The sequence below is a fragment of the Helianthus annuus genome, chromosome 7 (assembly GCF_002127325.2).
Source record: "Helianthus annuus cultivar XRQ/B chromosome 7, HanXRQr2.0-SUNRISE, whole genome shotgun sequence".
Classification (NCBI taxonomy): domain Eukaryota; kingdom Viridiplantae; phylum Streptophyta; class Magnoliopsida; order Asterales; family Asteraceae; genus Helianthus; species Helianthus annuus.
In genome coordinates, this window is record NC_035439.2 from 44,504,574 (window position 1) to 44,523,922 (window position 19,349).

The 19,349-nt window shown below is 36.8% G+C and overlaps 1 protein-coding gene across 1 annotated transcript; it reads right to left on the reverse strand.

The window, feature by feature from the left end:
- Nucleotides 1-80: 80 nt before the first annotated feature.
- Nucleotides 81-2,682, reverse strand: LOC110866463. The gene is made up of 2 exons (XM_022115611.1): nt 1,953-2,682; nt 81-184 (listed from the first exon to the last, which is right to left on the reverse strand). Exons 1-2 carry the CDS (start codon nt 2,680-2,682, stop codon nt 81-83), a joined length of 834 nt encoding a protein of 277 aa, XP_021971303.1.
- Nucleotides 2,683-19,349: the final 16,667 nt, after the last annotated feature.

The following is a 19,349-nucleotide window of genomic DNA, read 5'->3' on the forward strand; positions in this document are numbered from 1 at the left end:
CAAGTGGTCAACATCTCTTTCAACCTTTTGCACTTTAGTCCTTTGAGTTTATAAAATAGAGATAGGTGGCCTCGACTCAATCACGAAAAATGGCGGCAAATTTCATTCGGTCCCTGGCATCCTACTCTATCCAACTGGCTGGTCATTTCCATATTACTCGTTTTTGCTTCATTTGCACCAGAACCTAGCCAAACACAAAATAATAGAATATAACACTAAAACTAAATAAAAATAAATAAAACCTATACAAAAATTATACAATTTACACGGGACAAATATATGTATTTTATCCTACATCAAATATCCCCACACTTAACCTTTTTTCGTCCCCGAAAAAGAATTATGTAAAACGGAATCATAGTCGGAATAATCATTCGGGACAAAACTTAAATTACTTATTAAAACCGAAACTCGTGTTAGCCGCGATTGCAAGTATTTTGATCCTCTTAAACCCAAACCCGGTTTCAAGCCCTTATCATGCAAGTTTAGTTCAATTATAGTCAATCTACCTAGGGTCTCACACTAAGAATCGCAGGCCCATCTAATCCCCCCTCAAGCTTATAGGACAAAAGGAACAACCACTGGGTTATTTCCTAACCGTTTTATACCAAGATCAAGAGAGTTTAAAATCAAATCTATTCTTATTTTTTTTCTCATTTTTTCATAACTTTTTTTTCATTTTTTTTTCGAGCGTAGACGTTGCTTTCCCTAACCAAGAGGTATTCCGGCTGTAGAGTCGTTATCCCCAACCACAGATTACGTAGGCTTCGGTACTTTTTATTTATTTTGCAAGGTCGATTTCACACACCCTAGCGGTAATCCGGCTGTATAGTCACTATCCCCAACCCAGACTACATAGAAGTGGCTACTTTCATTTAGTTTCTAGCTCTTTTATTTCTCTCTCTCTTTTTTTTTCATTTTTTCCTTTTCAACGAGATAATGACCAAAAACTCTAACGATCTTAGCTTATAACGGCATCCCTTATACTATTATTGGCGGTTTCAATTTTCCCACTTTTCCTAGATGAGAACCCACTAGTAGACCGACAATTAGGTATATTTAAGATCAAAGGAACCTAGAACCGAATCAGGCCTACCCGCGCATCCCAAACTAGACACAAGCTCAATTATATTATCTCATATTATTATTATTTGAACCCAAACAAAAATCCAACTTTTCTATCATTTTCCGTTTTTATTTTGCAAATTTCTTATTCCAAAAGACATTTTCTAATTTTTTTAATTTTTTTGGATTTCTATAAAAAAAATTGTATTTTTTTCATTTTTTTTGACTCAAAACACTTCTAACTAGACCTACTGAACAATAGTTCCCATCCCCACACTTAAACTTTACATTGCCCTCAATGTAAGATGGAAACCGACTCAAAAACTAAAAATAAATAAGAAATAAAAAATAAAGGGCAAATCGGAAAGGACTTAGCTGGTTTAATAACGCGCGGATGCTCCAAAACTCTCGTCCAATCCAGCTCGATCGTATAGCATTTCGTTCGCGATTGGCTTTGACACTGACTGGTACACTCGATAAATGCCTGGAATTTGATAAACAGCTCCAAAATCACCCGAATGGAGATTGAGTACGGGTGGTGCATATTCAAACCTGCATAAACAAAAACAAGCAAAAACCAAAGCAATACCGACTCGACACAAACGACTCACTCAATACTACTAACTTAAACTCACTATGCAAAATAAATGACTCACTATACAAACTACCGAAAATATACCAAATATATAAAATTACAAACTCTACAAAACCTCCCCACACTTGAATTTAATCAGGAGGTTTCTCTTTGACCTGGACCCTGTCCAACCCGTTCAATTCCACCCGATCCTCAAAAATATTCAAAAATATAATGGTGGAATAATAAAATGATTTTAAAAATTTTAGCTTCAAAATTTTAAACGGGTCAGACCACCAAAATTTAAACTTACCTGGAATTAACCGAATGCGTGGCATGTAGCGAGAAGACTGATCGTGCGTGAACGGCTCCGTCCTCTCCATCTCGCCCCAACCTTCGATCCTCTTCCGGTTTAGATCCTTTTTCTTTCTTTTCTTTGCCTTCTCCCGTGGCCTTGAATCTTCAGTTACCCCTACCACGGGCCAGTTGTGGTGTTCTTCCTCTTCCACCACTTCTTCTTCTTGTTTGATGTCCATCATTGGGCTTCCTTCAAGTAAAGCTTCTAAATATGCAAGGTCTCCCTCTGGATCAAACTCCTCAATCTCTTCATCTACCGGCAACTCATCTAGTTCATCCCTAAATTCATTCTCCCAGGACATCTGATCTTCATTAGATGGCTGCTCAACTTCCTCTTCCTCACCAAACATCCAACCAGTGGAATCCCCCAATTCCACTTCTTCTTCCGTCACTTTTCTCTTCACTAACGACCTCTGATACGCCGCCCATTCTTCTTCGTCTATTTCATCATCAGAGTCACTCCCGAAGTCATATATAATACCCTTCTGTACCGGAGGTGGGACTTCGTCGTCCATTATCGTCTCCGTGACTGGAATGATCTCCTCATCTGACTCTTCTTCTACTTCCTCTAACTCAACCCGCTCTCGAACTAACTCCTCTACTCTCTTTTTATTTCTCTCCGCATATTCAGCCATGCTTTCCAGGGTAGCCTGATTTTGCGCTATGAACTGCGCCTTTTGCGTCATTATCTGAGCGAACATCTCTTCTATCCTACTCATACTACCCTCAAAACCTCTATCGCTCGTCTGAACTAGGTTACATTGCAGCTGCTGATACAGATCATTGTAATATGGCCGATTATCATAACCTTGCAAAGAATATCCCTGTGAAAAATATGGTTGCGGCTGCACAACAGGGTTAGTGTAACGTGTGGAGTACCTCGGGGAATATGGACAAAATATAGATATGTAAGGTATACCACAATTTTGACACATAAAAGGGTTGGCGTCACATCGTGCAGAGGACCCCTCATATTGTGGGCACTTAACTGTAAAATGAGGTCCTCCACAAATTTCACACATATTTACAAGACTCAAGAAAAATAAAAGACACAGACAATTAGACTCCTACGACTCAATATACAAAAGCAAGTAGCACGTATGTGTCAATTAAGTCCAAACAAAGTAATCAACGCAATTGCCAAAGAGTCCCCGGCAACGGCGCCAAAAACTTGATGTGCTAAAAGTGGTTCAATTAAATTAACTAAATTAAACCCTAAACTAGACTCTCTAAGCTTTAAATTTATAAAACTAAGACTCTCTAAACCCTAAACCACACGATCGGCAAGTGTACCGATCGATGCAGTATAGCCTAAGGAAGTCCGAGTATCGAACCCAAGAGACTCTAATAAATTACGCTAATGACTCAATCTAGACCTAGACTGACACGGACTTTAACTAATTGTTTATTTGATGGGGGGGGTTTCTAAATATCCTAAATAAAATATTAAAATAATGCTAAAAGACTAGACGCGAACTCGAACGAAGACTTTGACCAGAGATGATGAAGACTACCTAGGCTAGACGCAAGCTAAACTCAGAATGGATTTCTATTCGATAATTTTGTGGTGTGGAACCGGGATCTTTAAATGCTAAACCTATTAAGACACCACTAAGCCCCTCAAACACTCTCGAGGCGATTCTTGTGGCACTACCTAGGATGTTATGCTCACCGGTTTTCTAGATTTCTTTTCCATCCTCTAGTTTCTTGAAAGTGCTTATGTAAGACGCTCTACCTTTCAGCGCGAACGTCTAAAGCGACAATGGGTTTTAATCTTGGCTTAATAGACAATGGAATGTTAAGTCCTTATAACCAAACCGAGACCTATTAATATCCTCGAGCCTTTCAGCGACGAGTCTAGCAGAACACTTGATTTTATTTAATTACCGAATGTTGCTTCTAAGGTTACTTACTAGATTTTCACCCTAAAGGATCAAAGATTTATTATGTGATATAGACACTCACCAAAACCTAAAACCTAGCCCGACCCTATTCGAAAATAATAGGCTACCTTAAATAGCCGCTCTTCTCTTGCGTCCCAAGTCAAAAATCCCATATGGTTGTGCGGCCCACTAGCAGTTCCTTCAACTTAATGATATAGAGATAGCAGCCACTTTTTCCAAGACAACCTCCTTTGTCCTTTTATATTTTTTTTCTTTTTAATTTGTTGTTGCTGCCGTGCTTTTGTCAAACTCCCCTTTAATATAGTGCTTCCCTCAATGTAGTATGTATCACAATTGGACTAGAATTAGGATTTTACAAATTGGGCTGTTGGCGGATGTAATGTAAATGGTGTACTGGGCTACATCAGCGGAGCACCAAGGGTGTAATGGCCTGAGTTTCTTACGTTTAAAGATGGCCCAACAGTAAAAACATAAGCAGTCCATCTTGATTATTTCGGTCAACAGTCAACACCCAAGTGGTCAACATCTCTTTCAACCTTTTGCACTTTAGTCCTTTGAGTTTATAAAATAGAGATAGGTGGCCTCGACTCAATCACGAAAAATGGCGGCAAATTTCATTCGGTCCCTGGCATCCTACTCTGCCCAACTGGCTGGTCATTTCCATATTACTACTTTTTGCTTCATTTGCACCAGAACCTAGCAAAACACAAAATAATATAATATAACACTAAAACTAAATAAAAATAAATAAAACCTATACAAAAATTATACAATTTACACGGGACAAATATATGTATTTTATCCTACATCATTTTCAGACTTTAAACCACGAAATAGATCAAACTCTTTCTTCATGAGAGACATTTTATTTTTTAGCATATCATCACTTCCAACGAATTTTGCTTCCAATTCTGTCCAGATTGAGTAAGCAGTTCCATCATGTTGAAGCAAGATCAAAATATCTTCTTTTATCGCTTGCTGAAGCAGACTCACCATGAGTTTCTCATCTCGATATTTCTTTTTGTCTTCCGTACTCATCTCCCGAATTGATAACTCTTTGTTGTTTCTTGTGGGTCTTTCATATGGCTCTTCAGTGTGTTCCCACGCATCTAAGTGATAGGCCTCGACCCAGTTTCCAAAACGTTCAGATCATAAGTTATAATCATCGATATCCATGAGTTTGGGCGGTTTCTGAGACGTCCCGATTTCATTTTCAATCAAAGCATTTTGAACCATTGAGATCGGGCTAGCAAAGGCGTTATAAAATTCAGTGTACATTGTTCGATTGTCCAAAGTTCACCAATTACCAAGTTTAGGCAAGATTAACCCTTGAAGCGAAACTGTCACAATAAGCGAGATTACTGTTTGCTCAAATAAGCGAAACACACAGTTATTCGTTCAAGCGAAACTACTTATGTCTGTTCAAGCGGAACTATCACGTTCACAAAAGCGAACCAGATAAGCGAAACCACTTTGAAGCAGAACTACACTGTTACTTGAAGCGGAACTACACTGTTACTTGAAGCGGAAGTACACTGTTACTTGAAGCGGAACCACTGACTTGTACAAATAAGCGGAACCAGGTGATGTTTGGAGCGAAACCACCTGTACTTGAAGCGAAACTACTGACAGTTTGAAGCGAAACCTCAGTTTAACTATCCAACCAAGCGAAAACACCCTGTACCTTGAAGCGAAACTATCAAGTGTACGTACAAGCGGAACCTATTCACGAGCAGTTTTGACCCATTTTTAATGTGAATTTTAACATCAAACTTTCCAGGGTTTGTCTATATCCTATTAGGCACAATCTATGAGATTTTGAGCTGGTTTTACTGTGAAAAATTTTGAAAATATGAAGAAAGTGTAGAAAAATAGATGAAATGTAACAGAAATGGCAAGAACTCTTCCTCCGGAGCTCTGATACCAATTGTAGGATCGTGTTTCGACCCTGTTTGAGTCGATCAGAAGAATTCCTATCCAAATCAAGAGGCGGAAACTAATGATTTGGTGCTATTTCAGTCACATTCACTTTAATATTGCTGTTGTATTGATCAATAACACGAGTACACATTCTGACAGCACTTCGACGGCACTTCGTGGCTCACCGGAAGAAAACACCTTCAACTATGTGTCCTAGGTTCGCTTGAAAGGACATCCTATATATAGGTGACAGGTTTCGCTTATACGTACATTACGTATAAGCGGAACTACAACAATGTCGTTCAAGCGAAACCACTAATGACATACAAGCGGAACTAGAACAATGACACTCAAGCGAAACCTACATAAACACTGTTTCTAGGATTTCGTGCCATGTCTATCCTATACAACTCTAAGACTCGATGTAAGACGTAGTCGACATACGTAGTGCACCAACAGACCCTCTAGGAACAAGTCGATGTCATTGTCAGGAAGCTCATCGTGAGGCAGATCCTCGAGAGGAACTGCTGCAAACGGTAAAGGAGCAGGGACCTGAGGAAAAGGTAGGTCCCCACCGATAGGGCCATCAGCAATAGGAACGTCATCTCCAAAGTCAGGAAGAGCAAACGGCTGAAAATCGTCCTCATCCGTGCTGGTGGTGTCTGACGTGTACACCTCACTCTCTGACATAATCTCATCGTCCGACACGATCGCTAAAGGATCCAAAGTGTCCGACACTCCAGTATATGAAGAGGAAGCCATGTCGTCTGTAACACAAACACATACATGCACAAATAATCAATCATTTAGTCAAATAAGCATGTTAATCACCAATAAGTAATCAAGTGATTCTCCTAGTCCCACTAGTCTAGCCTCCCAGCCTCTCAGACTGAATCTCCTAGTCCCACTAGACTATCCTCCCAACCTCTCAGACTGACCTCCTAGTCCCACTAGACTATTCTCCCAGCCTCCCAGACTGACTTCCTAGTCCCACTAGACAACTACCTCGGCCTCCCAGACTAAGCCTCGGCCTCCCAGACCGAGCCTCAGCCTCCCAGACTGAGCCTATAACTAATAAATAAAATGTGCTCAACTTTTGTTTGTAAAAATGTTTTGGATCTGGACTTAAGTGGTATGCAGTGTAAAAATGTTTTCATGAGAGCCCTAGTGATCATAGCCTAGACTCGAGAAGGAATCCTAGTTCGCTATGATCAGAGCTCTGATACCAAGCTGTCACACCCTGGCTTTGCGGAAGCGTGGGTTTATTTGGTGTGACTTCTTAATACCATAGCTTAATCATAACAAAGCTATATGAAAATAAAACCATGCAGATCATCCATTGATTTAAGTTTGAAAAGTAAAATACCACAACATTGTCTTAATGCGTTGACACGTGCAACGGAAATTACAATCTAATGACATAAAAACATTGTTTGAAAGACACAACCACAAGCTTAAGATAGACGTAGTTTAAGAACTGTGACTCGTCCAGGTAAAAGCCACAACCCCTAAACTTGGATGATCCCATAACTCTACGCAGCATGAAAACGTAGCATACCGTGCCAGATCCTTAGTTCCCTGAAATACATGTAAGTTGGAAAAATCAACAAAAATTGTTGAGCGAGTTCATGTGTAAGTGAGTATGTAAAACCTTTTGTAAGTATAAAAATCCTGGTATGTAGCAAATAAGGAAATAAAGAGATCACCAATGGTTTGCAAGGCCATTGATATGTGTGATGTGCAGTAGGAAGACTCAAACCTAGCGGATTTTGCGTTGGGCACAAAGTCACCCCGAGGTCCGTTCTGCTGGGCCTGGGGCTGGGCTCGCTACACCCAGATAGATCTACTGCTACTGTCCCTCGGTCCTACTCTGAGGATTAATGGCCTTCAGTTCACGCCTACCCACTCACATGATCTAAGTAGTAACCCTCCTTAGGCTAATCATACCATGTGTAAAGTACTCGTAAACATAGTAACATGTATTTCACCCCCGTAGTTAGAAAATTGAAAACAGTTAAGAGAAAAGGGGGACATGAACTCACCGAAGTGCGTCTCTAAAAAGTGTCTCCTAGAAAATCTGTTGTGCGACGACCTACACGTACTAACTTCTATTAGACAGACGGCCGTGCCTTAGTTTAAGGTTTAAAGTCTTTGGGAAATAGTTTGGCAACTATTTCGTAATTGCACCTCGTAATTATTTGGTAAATATATTCCTTCCCAAGGATGGGGGTTTTACATGTGCGTTCGTATATCTTCGAAATATATTACTAAGTCTCACTTAAAATATGTTTTAATTCTATCTCCAAAATATAAATATTTTTCCTAAAAATATTATCTTTTATTACACATAATTTTCCCAAAATAATTTCCTTGTCAAAATACACATTTATGAGTATTTTCTGAAAATGCGTAAGTTACGGATAAAGATCGAGTGGTAATAATAATACCGTTGTAACTTAATATTTATTGTGAAGGCGTTCGTATTATTTTGGAGTCGTTAACATTTGGTAATATTATTTTTACCCTAAAAATAATATTTGTATAGTTCACAAAATAATCATAAAAATCTCACAAGTGTTGTTATGAAAAATATATACTAAATATATATTTATCAAGTTTTATTTTGTGAAAATCCCACCTCCGACACTTAGAAATTTTGTAATAAAAATCGTGGCGAAATTTACATTTTTGAAAACAAGTTAAAAAAATATATTTATAACACTTGTGATAAAAATATTTCCAAGTGTTAGATTTTTAGGAAAATTTCGCCAGAGTTTCCCCTGTAACTGGAGGTGGCCACACTTTCTAGCGTATCATTTTCTTTCAAAATTCAACCAACAATGTTCCCAACATTAATAAAAAAATATTTCAACATTAAACTAGTCAAAATAGATATAAATCGCAAAAATACATGAACTTGTGGTTTGCGTAAAATATGTAGTAATTTCCCCATATTTGTAGTAGACCTTTTTATAAATAAGCTTGGTTTCTTGAGAATCTCGTTTTTAAAGAAAATACATTTCCACAACTTCTTGTCAAAATTTACAAAAATAATTCTTTGTCAAAACTTCTTGTTACACAAGTGTCTACACACTCGTGTGTTCACAAAAATCACCCTTGTTTAGGAAATATCCGGTTTAGAAAATATGATTTCACTTGACACTTGGTTCTTCAAAAATACCACTTGTAGATTCTTAGATCTACTAGTCTAGAACTCCATTTCGTAAGAAATATTGTTTTTACACAAGTTCATGTTTAATAGTAGTAGTGTTCTTCATCTAACCACTTTCACACTTTAACATACTCTCGGTCATGTTACATGAACATGACTTAGCCGGGTTAGATGACGATCCGAGCTACTACTAGCATAAAACAACACTAAATAATCTTAACAAAATTAGTTTCAAAAGTTTTACACTAATATTCATTCATTAACCACCATGTTTATTATTTTTAGTGGACTTTAAATTTTGTTCGCTAGTGTTTATGATTTTTTTTTATCCAACAAATTTCTTATTAACCACTTTAGATATGAACAATAGGGTGTTTAGAGTCACTTACTACTAGCTCGTGGCTAGGGAAGAAACTAGACGAAAAACAGGTGGTTAATAGCAACGTAGTGAGGTCCTTGGAACTCCGTAAGCATCGGGCTTCCTTGTGCGTGATCCTTCACCCTTGTAAGTATGTGGTTTTGCTAGAACAAGATTGAATAATGATAATGGGAATGTGGGTGCTCTCGGCCGAATAGTGTCAAGAGAAGGGAAAAGAAATGCAAACTTTGTTAAGTGATTTGTGTAAGTCATGTTTATCCTTTAAGCACTCTTATAAACCATAAGGCCTCATTACCCAAAAGTTCCAATGTCATCAAGATATTTAGCAAGATAGATTAATTAAATCAAGGTAGTACAAATGTGGTCTCCACATGGTGAAACCGATCGGACAAAGGGGTGGGGGGTTTGGTTAATTTCTAACTTGATATTTAAATACTAGTTAGTTTAATTAGTTAGAAATTATGTTTAGTGTATTAGTGGGTAGTAAATTATAACGGGTGTTAGGGTATTCGGGGACCCTAATTGGCTCAGAAAAAAAAAAGAAAACAATGTCATTGTCAATAATTTTATGTCCCGGGTTAAGTCCGGTTGTTCGGTTGGATATTGATCCGTTAAAGTGCTAAATAAATATATAAAGTGTCGTTAATATTATTTTTAGTGACACAATTTATTCCCGACACTTTGGAAAGTGTCTAGTAATATTTTTCTCATGTTTTGGCACTTTACTAGCTAGCTAAATGCTGAATTTTTATTTAAAGTGCAGAATTTTGTACATAAAGTACGTTTTAGGCACATCCGGTCACTATAACTACCACCTAGTGACGCAGTTTTACATTCCTCACCTCCCTACACTCCCTACTAGTGTAGTAATCTATTCCCGACTCATACTGGCCTCAGAGACAGTAACTGTCTGATGCTGGTTATGTCAGCATGTTTACTGGGTATCCCGTATAGTGTGCTCACTGTGTTTTTGTGCATCAAGGTTGTCACTAAGGTTCTGTATGTAAATAATGGAGTGACAGTTAATAAAGTATGATGCAAGTATGTGTATGTATCAGTATTCAAGTAGCAGTTTATCCAAAATTTTTAAGCAAGCACAGTAATTATGCAGTAATTAAGTAGTAATTAGTTCGTACGGATACCTGGTTTGGTGAGGGTTGTCACAGTGTTGGTGGAAAATATATTTATCAAAATGGTGTTCCTTTAAAACTATTTACCAAAATAGTGTTTTTATATTTCTCATTTAATTTATATATTTTTTTAAGAATCATCTCTTCATGACCTTCAGTTAACCCTCTTTGCTGTCGACAAACACTACTTCCAACACATATATGAAGTTGTCTTTTTTATTTCATCTTGAAGTGCTTTGTCTTCAAATATTGAATTTTCATTGATTTTTTTATGGGAGTTTCTTTGTATTTTTTTTCCATACTGAAGGTCATTAGAAAGGAATATTTTTATGATTTTTTTAAATAAGTTTTCTTTAAAAAATGATTTCTTTTCAATAAGTTCTATTCGAAAATATTTTTTTCCAGTTCAATCATGTGAATGAGATAAAAGGGCTTGCTCGCTCAACAAGGCCACATAATGAAATGTAGTTCCGTTTCTCATTTTATTGTTCAAGTTTATTTGGAGTTATTGTTACAGATTGTATTTGGCATAGTTTAATGAAGAAAAAAAGAATAATAATTAATTTGTAAGAAAAGCTATAATGACTTGATTGAAGAAGAAAAAATAAAAGTAAAAAATTTGGACCGGATGAATAAAAGCGTATAAACAAAAATATACTAAAAATATATTAATGTATTAACTCAGTAATAAAATAAAAGAGAGGTATAATATCATTCAGACCTTAGAGGATATGCTACGTGCCTGTGCCATAGATTTCGGTGGAATTTGGGATACTCATTGGCTGCTAGCTGAGTTCTCATACAACAATAGTTACCACGCTAGTATCAAAGCCGCCCCGTTCGAAGCTCTTGAGGGTAGGAAGTGTCGATCGCCCCTCTGTTGGGCAGAAGTTGGTGAAAGGCAATTAACCGGCCCAACCTTATCCAGGAAACCACCAACAAGGTTGCCCTGATCAAGGGAAGGTTGAAAGCTGTCGCCGACCGACAAGAGAGCTATGTAGACAATCGGAGGAAGACGTTGCAGTTTTAAGTCGGAGATCGTGTATTGCTAAAGGTGTCACCCTGGAAGGGTGTTGTTAGGTTTGGGAAGGGAGGAAAGCTGAGTCTGCGCTATATAGGTCCTTTTGAAATCCTTTCTTGAGTTGGACCGGTCGCTTATAGACTCGAGCTGCCACAGGAGTTGGACGGAGTACATGATGTGTTTCATGTTTCCAATCTGAAGAAGTGTTTATCTGATGAAACACTGATCATACCCCCTAATGAGGTTCAAATAGACAATAAACTCAGATTTATTAAAGAACCAGTTGAAGTGTTGGATGAGAAGATCCAGAAGCTTAGGAGGAGTCGATAAAATTGGTGAAGGTTCGGTGGAACTCCAGATGTGGACCCGAGTTCACTTGGGAGCGATAGGCCCAGATGCAGTGAAAATATCCTCATCTATTTCCATCTAGTGCGAAACCAAAACATGTAGAGTAAAATTTCGGGGACGAACTTTCCTAAACAGGGGAAGACTGTGACGCCCGATAATTTAGGCCAGTACCGTACTGATGTGACACGTATATTGAATGAATGATAGTAATATTTTATTAAACTTGGTCTTATTTTAGTGATAATTGAAGTTTGGTAAATCCAAACTAAGCTAAAAAATTAGTTGGTAATAAAAAGATAAACGCTTATCACGTAACGAACAAAATGCGAAACGAACGTCGGTGACCGCCCGAATAATGTTAAAATCTTAAAAATATTCTGTTATGATTAAAATCCTATTTTAAATCATATTCGTGAAGAAAAAATAATTAAAACGCTTAAAATCCTTATTTCGCGAATTTAAGCACACACTGCGCAATACCGCTCGTATACTGCGAAATGTAGACAACGCAATCAATCTGGAATAATAAAATATTATTCAGTAATATTTTAATGAGATTATTTTTATAAGTTGATAAAATAATTTTTAAAAGCATTAAAACGCGATAAAACGCCAGATAAAATACCCGGTAGTCAGTAAAATACCTGTTTTTAACCTATGATATATATATATATATTGTGTATGTATATGTGTGATATGTGAATGTATGTAAAGGTGGCGGCACATATTGTGCCCACCTCTTTCTTGAAATGTAAAATGTGGACAAGTGTAAGAATCTTATCAAACCTAGATTTCTAAATGCCACCAACATTTCAAAACCATCAAAACTCAAACACCATTTCCTTCCATTTGAAGCTTTCGGCCGAACACCCACTATACACAAACTTTCAAAAATTTTAAACTCATTTCCTTGAAGATCATGGCCATTTCAAGTTAGTTTCAAGTCGGTTTGAAGATTTAAAGGTGATTCCAAAGTGATATGCATATGAAAGCATGTATGATTAAAGTGATGATGGTGTCTTGAATTAATTGAAATAATATTAATTGTATGTATGTATATATGGCCATTTCAAGAGGAACAAACTTATTTTCATCAAAATCTCATCATAAACCCACTTTTGTTCTTGAAAGGTATAAAACTTTTAATACTTTTAAAATTTGTTTCTTGATGATGATAATTAGCATGGTTCTCAAATACTTGGATTCTCACAACTCTTGGAAACAAAACAACAAATGAATTTTATAAAAATAAAAATGAGAATGAATGTGTGTATATGTAGGATCCGTAGGTGTGTGTATGGTTTAGAGTTTTGATTAAAAATGATCTTGAAAGATGATTGTTTGAATGATCAAAGTGATATGCATATGAAAACATGTATGATTAAAGTGATGATGGTGTCTTGAATTAATTGAAATAATATTAATTGTATGTATGTATATATGGTAGAAATATGTAGGCTTGTGTGATAGTGTTTGTGTTTTGATTATTAGTTAAACTTTTATTTATAAGAATCTTGGAAAGCATGCATGTTCAATGAAAAGGATTATCATAAAAGATACGTACAAATCATAATATAAACTTACAAAAATAATGTTATATGATGTGTTTTGATGTAATAAAATTCTGACATAAACTTGGTAGCTTTGCATGTTGTACATGTGGCTTAAAATGTGACATATGTGCTTGTGTAATCATTGTACAAACTCTGAACAATTCAATATTAATAAAACAATGTGTTTTGATCCCAATATTTGTTATTTATGTTTGACATTTTACGCGTTTTGGTTTTTGATCGATTTTAAACTCTATATTGCTTTCTGGAAAGTTATACGCAAACTGATGCGTAAACGTAATCAGTTTAACGCGACAAACACTCTAGAACAGCAACATAAACTTAACATACCTTAAATAACCTTTACATAATAAGTTTTGAAGGGTTTGGTATGGCAAAAACAAGTTTATTCGCTCACAGGGACTATTTGCGTCAACTTGCAAAAGTCTGCCGTTTCGTAAGGCAACGTACAGTCCAGAATATGATCAAAAGCTAAAAATACCATAAATAACCTAAACATAGCTTAGAAATAAGCATTGAATGGTTCGGTGTGCGAAAATATGCTTATTTGATCTTACAGGGACTAAAAGTGTCAAAAACGGTGTAAGTTTGCATTTACGCGCATATCTTACGTTCTGACCACATCTGGACACCCAAAATTTTTGTAGACACTAAAATATTTTTATTTTAGTGATCGGCATGCAAAAATACCTTTCGTCGCTTAATTTGGATCGTTTTCGCGTCCGTTCGAGCTTCGTTGTAATTAGACGAATAACGTGACCGTACGACCAAACGAACCGACATCCGAGACTTTTCCGAGCATATTTTGAGTCCTCTATACTTTGACTACCTTGTAGAGCCTTGAAAATGGCTTTACGGGGGTTAAAAGTGCCAAAAATGGGCTTAATCAAGTGTAGGGACCTAAGCTGTCAACATTGAAACTGTTGCTGATCTGCAGGGATTACACGGGACGCGTAAGCCCTGTCCCCAATCTTACGCGGGGTGCATAAAAATGCCTAGTTCCAGAATGTTGATTTTCAGCACCTTTTGCAACTTCAGGGGATGTTCTTGCAAGATCTTTGTGTAATGGCCAAGTTAACACCTCTCCAAGGCATATTATCTGCTCATAACACATGTAGGGCTGAGATTTAATGCTTGGAAGTTACACAAACAAATGGAATGATCTTGTGAACTCACCACAACTATAAATAACCAAGCTCTCTAACCATTTCACTCACCCTTGATCTGATTTTCTCTAAGTTGAAGTTATTAACTTCATACCTGAGATTATTTAGATCAAGTTCTCCCTAGCTTGGACCCTTTGTAAGCTTCTTTCGTGCTTTTATCGCTTTTCTAGCGTGAAAGTCAAACAGTGTTTGACTTTCAGCTTTGACCAGTCAATGGTCAACGCAAAGTTCATTTGAACTTTGCAACGTGATTGTAATCACGATTGTTATAATCCTTAGCGATTATACCTACTGATTACCACGTTAACTAGTTGTAGTGACGAGTCAGAGTTTTGGTCAAAATGCGTTTTAGCACGCATTTTGCAACGGAACTACTTTTAGGTATCAAAACACTTTGTTTTGATACCAGCTCAGTTTTCTAAGTTAGTTAAACATGTTTTGACATGTTTAACTCGTCACTATTAGTTTAATGCTTGTTTAGGGTCCTAAGTTAAGCGGTTTAGACAGCCGCTTAGACTTTCGAACCCGACCCGTTTGGTTGATCATTAGGATCCGACCAATCATGTTTAGTGATCATAGTTGCATAGGGAATAACCTCTGAGGTTATACCTTATGATCACCTAGGTTGGATAGTTATCCGTTTAGTAGTTTATATGCCCATAGAAAATGACCAAAATGCCCTTTTGAAGCATAAACCCGTATTTTGCCTATGTGAACATGTTTTTGACATATAATCTGATTTAGTAACATGTATAGGGATAATTGGGCATGTAAGACTTGACATAGCACATAGTTAACCATCCGACCATAGTTTTACGCAAACGATGCATTATAGTAGCTTATACTACCATAATGGGTCGAAACGGGTCAAAAGCACTTAGGTAGACTTTCAAGTCAGAATGTTAGCTCTATTAAATCATACCATATGAGTTCAAATACTCATTTGATTTATAGAACATAATTCTATCCTATCTCCCGATTTAGGATCCGATTATTAACATAGTTACCTGTCACACCCCGGCCACGTAAAACAACAAAACGTGGCGGAAACGTTGGGGAGTGTTGTAACAGAATCATTGTTTCACAACCATGGATTAAATAGTTTCGTTTTATTGAATTAAATGTATTACATTGCATTAAAATTAGAAACAAAACATGAACAAATAGACTTTCATTGTTATTAAGTCACTAAGGCATCGTCCATTCCTATGTGAGCATGCATCAATATCATCATCAAATATCACCAACTATGGTACCTGAAATGCATGTGAAAATACGTCAGCATAAAAATGTCGGCGAGTACATAGGATTTGTGTGAGTGTCAGGTTCATGGCTCGTTTTACCTTTTGAAATAACTCAAAACAACTTTATTATTCGATATTAGAAAACTTAGTTTTGTAAAATGTTTATATTGTGAATTGAAATAACCAAGTTAAAACAGATTTGTTATAATTTATAAAACCTCGAAGCCATGAATCTTAACTCCAAAACATTTGTTTATGTAGACCCAGATCGAAAATCGTTTTTGTAACAAAACTCGAATTGTTTATATTGTTAGAAAACCTTGTAATATAACTTTGTTTTGATAACATTTGCCCAAGTAATCTAGATAACGCAACGATATATAATGTGTTAAAAGCACTTATATATAGGAAGTACCAGCGGCGTATCCACCATGCTTTTAACACGTTACACCCGCCCTGTTACCTAATCACTTCCCTAACCCAACGGTTCAAACAGTTCCAAACGGTTCACATAAATCAAACAGTTACAAACACATGAATCAAACAGTTACAAACGGTTCACATAAATCAAACAGTTACAAATGGTTCACATAAATCAAACAGTTACAAACGGTTCAAAATGTAAAACAATGTGTCCATATGTTGGATGAACATATGCAACAAAATGTAATTATGAAAATCAATGTGCTAGCATGCTAAGTGAACATACATAACAAAACATAATGAAATCATGTACTATACGTGTACTAGTGAACATAACAAGCATATGATATAAAAGCATGAAAAGCACGAAATTAACAAGTAGGTATATGTGTATCACCCCAAAACAGTTTAAAAACAGTAAAAGAGGGGACTATGTACTCACTTGAGGATGCTTAGAAGTCTTGACTAACAACCAAGCAAAGCTAGAGGGATCACGGAAATCAAACGGCACCTAATATAGGTAACTATGTTAATAAACTGGACCTAAATCGGGAGATCGGATAGAATGAGGTTTCGTAAACCAAATGAGTATTGGAACTCATATGACATGGTTTAACAAAGCCTACATACTAAAACGAAACCTAACTTAAGTGCTTTTGACCCGTTACGACCCATTAAGGTAGCTTACGCTACTTTAACGCGTCGTTCGCGTAAAACGCGTTTGGAACGCCTAACTAGTCCTATGACAAGTATTATATGCCTAAACATGTCTAAATATGTTGCATAATCAGCTAAATGACAAAAGTTTAAGTTACATATGCTTAAATACCAATTATGCATGAAAAGGGCATTTTGGTCATTTTACCTAAGGCATATAAATAACCTATCATACAACTAACTAAATGAAGTGACCATAAGGTATAACCTTGGAAGGTTATTCCCTATACAACTATGGTCACTAAAAATGCTTGGTCAGATCCTAATGATCGACCAAACGGGTCGAGTTCGAAAGTCTAAGCGGTGGTTTAGACCGCTTGACTTATGATTCTAAACAAGCACTAAACTAAAAGTGACGAGCTAAACATGTTGGAACATGTTTAACTAAGTTAGAAAAAAGGTTTTGATATCAAAACAAAGTGCTTTGATACCTAAGAGTAGTTTGGTTGCAAAATACGCATAAATGAGCATTTTGACCGAAACTACGACTCGTCACTACGCCTAGTCAACATGGTAATCAGTAAGTATAGTCACTAGGGACTATAACCATCGTGATTATGATCACGTTGCGAAGTTCAAACGAACTTCATGTTGACCAAAGACTGGTCAAAGCAGAAAGTCAAACACTGTTTGACTTTCACGCTCGAAAAGCAATAAAAAGAACGAAAGAAGCTTACAAAGGGTCCAAGCTAGGGAGAACTTGATCTATAATACTCAGGTATGAAGCAAAGGCTTCAACTTAGAGCATTAAAATGATCAAGGGTGCAGAAAAATGAAATAGGGCATGGCTATTTATAGTTTTCGGTAAACCGTTAGGATTGTTTCTGGCTAAAGAGGGAACAATCTTGGCCATACATGTGGGCTAATGGTTTTAGAAACCATGGGACATGATAATACTAGTAGATGGTATCCCAAAACAATGTTTAAAACCATCAAAACAAGCCCAAAGTCCAGATTCAATGTTTCTGACCTGTTAGGCTGTCGCACCCCGCGTAATAATGCTTCTCAGCTTACGCGGCCCGTCTAAGATGTTTGACAGATTGACACTTTCAGCCCCTGCAGCCTAGAAACTTGTATTTTGATGCATTTTTGACACGTTTAAGCCCCGTTAACCTCATTTCAATGCTCTAAAATGATTTTAAAGTATAGGGAACTTAAAACATGCTCAAAAACATCTCGGATGTCGGTTCGTTTGGTCGTACGGTTGCATTATTCGGTTAATTACGACGGAAGTCGTAACGAATGCAAAAACGATCCAAATCAAGCGACGAATGGAATTTTATCATGCCAATCACTAAAATAAAATATTTTAATGATTACATAAATTTTTGGGTGTCCGGATATATTCAGAACGTAAGATATGCGCGAAAATGCAAACTTATGCACATTTTGACGCTTTTAGTCCCTATTGATCTAAAAGTTTATTTTTGCGCACTAAGCACCTCAAAGCCTATTTCTAAGCTATATAAAGGATATTTAGGGCATATTTAACTTATGATCAAGTTCCATAATGTTCGTTACCATTCGATTCGGTATACTTTTGCGGTTTGACGCAAATAGTCCCTATAATCGAATAAACTTGATTTCGACACACCAAACCCTCCAAAACTTATTTCTAAGTTATGTAAAGTGTCACACCCCTATTTTCCACGTGTCACCGGTGGGCCCGGTGGGGAGTATCGTGACGTAGTTGATATCATCATAGTCAAACAACACAATATATATAAATGCACAGCGGAAGCAAAAGATAAAATATATTGCAATCCGAATATAAAGTAATATCAAGTATTACAATGGAAAATAAAGGAACCACAGGCGGATCTTAAAACATAAATATTGTTCAACAGACTTTAGACGCCTAGAACTTGCAAGATTCCTTATTAACGTCCTGAGCAGCTTCCAGCCTATTACGTACTTGTACCTGTCACTTAGACTTTTGAAAATACGTCAGTTTTCACTGGTAAATACACTCAACCGACTCATTTGAAAATGTCTATGAAAATTGTTTTAGGTGCTCAAGGCACGAAGATGTTTTGACACTTTGATTAAAATGCACAAGGCAAAATTTAATCTTTTATACCTGGGACAAACTATATTTCATGTTATCAGTTTTACATGACTTGCTCTACAAACGGGGCCCGGTTCTATGCCGGTTCTTGATTAACCGACACACCACTATTCCCATATTGGGAATCCCTTATTGGGTACGATTAATTAATAAACATATGGCATCCGTCAGGTGTATGCCTACACCCTGTGCTTAGGTCGTGGCCATTGCATTTAATGAGTCAAGGATATCCAGGAAACGGTCGCATTAATCCCCAATGTTTCAGTCAAGCAATACGAATTAAAACA

What these genes read in the sequence shown, in the direction of transcription:
- LOC110866463 (XM_022115611.1), bottom strand. Translation starts at nt 2,682, where the DNA reads ATGACGCAAAAGGCGCAGTTCATAGCGCAAAATCAGGCTACCCTGGAA. An exon ending in ACGCATTCGGTTAATTCCAG is followed by an intron (nt 185 to 1,952) that starts GTAAGTTTAAAT and finishes GTGTTTGGCTAG; the next exon opens with GTTCTGGTGCAAATGAAGCA.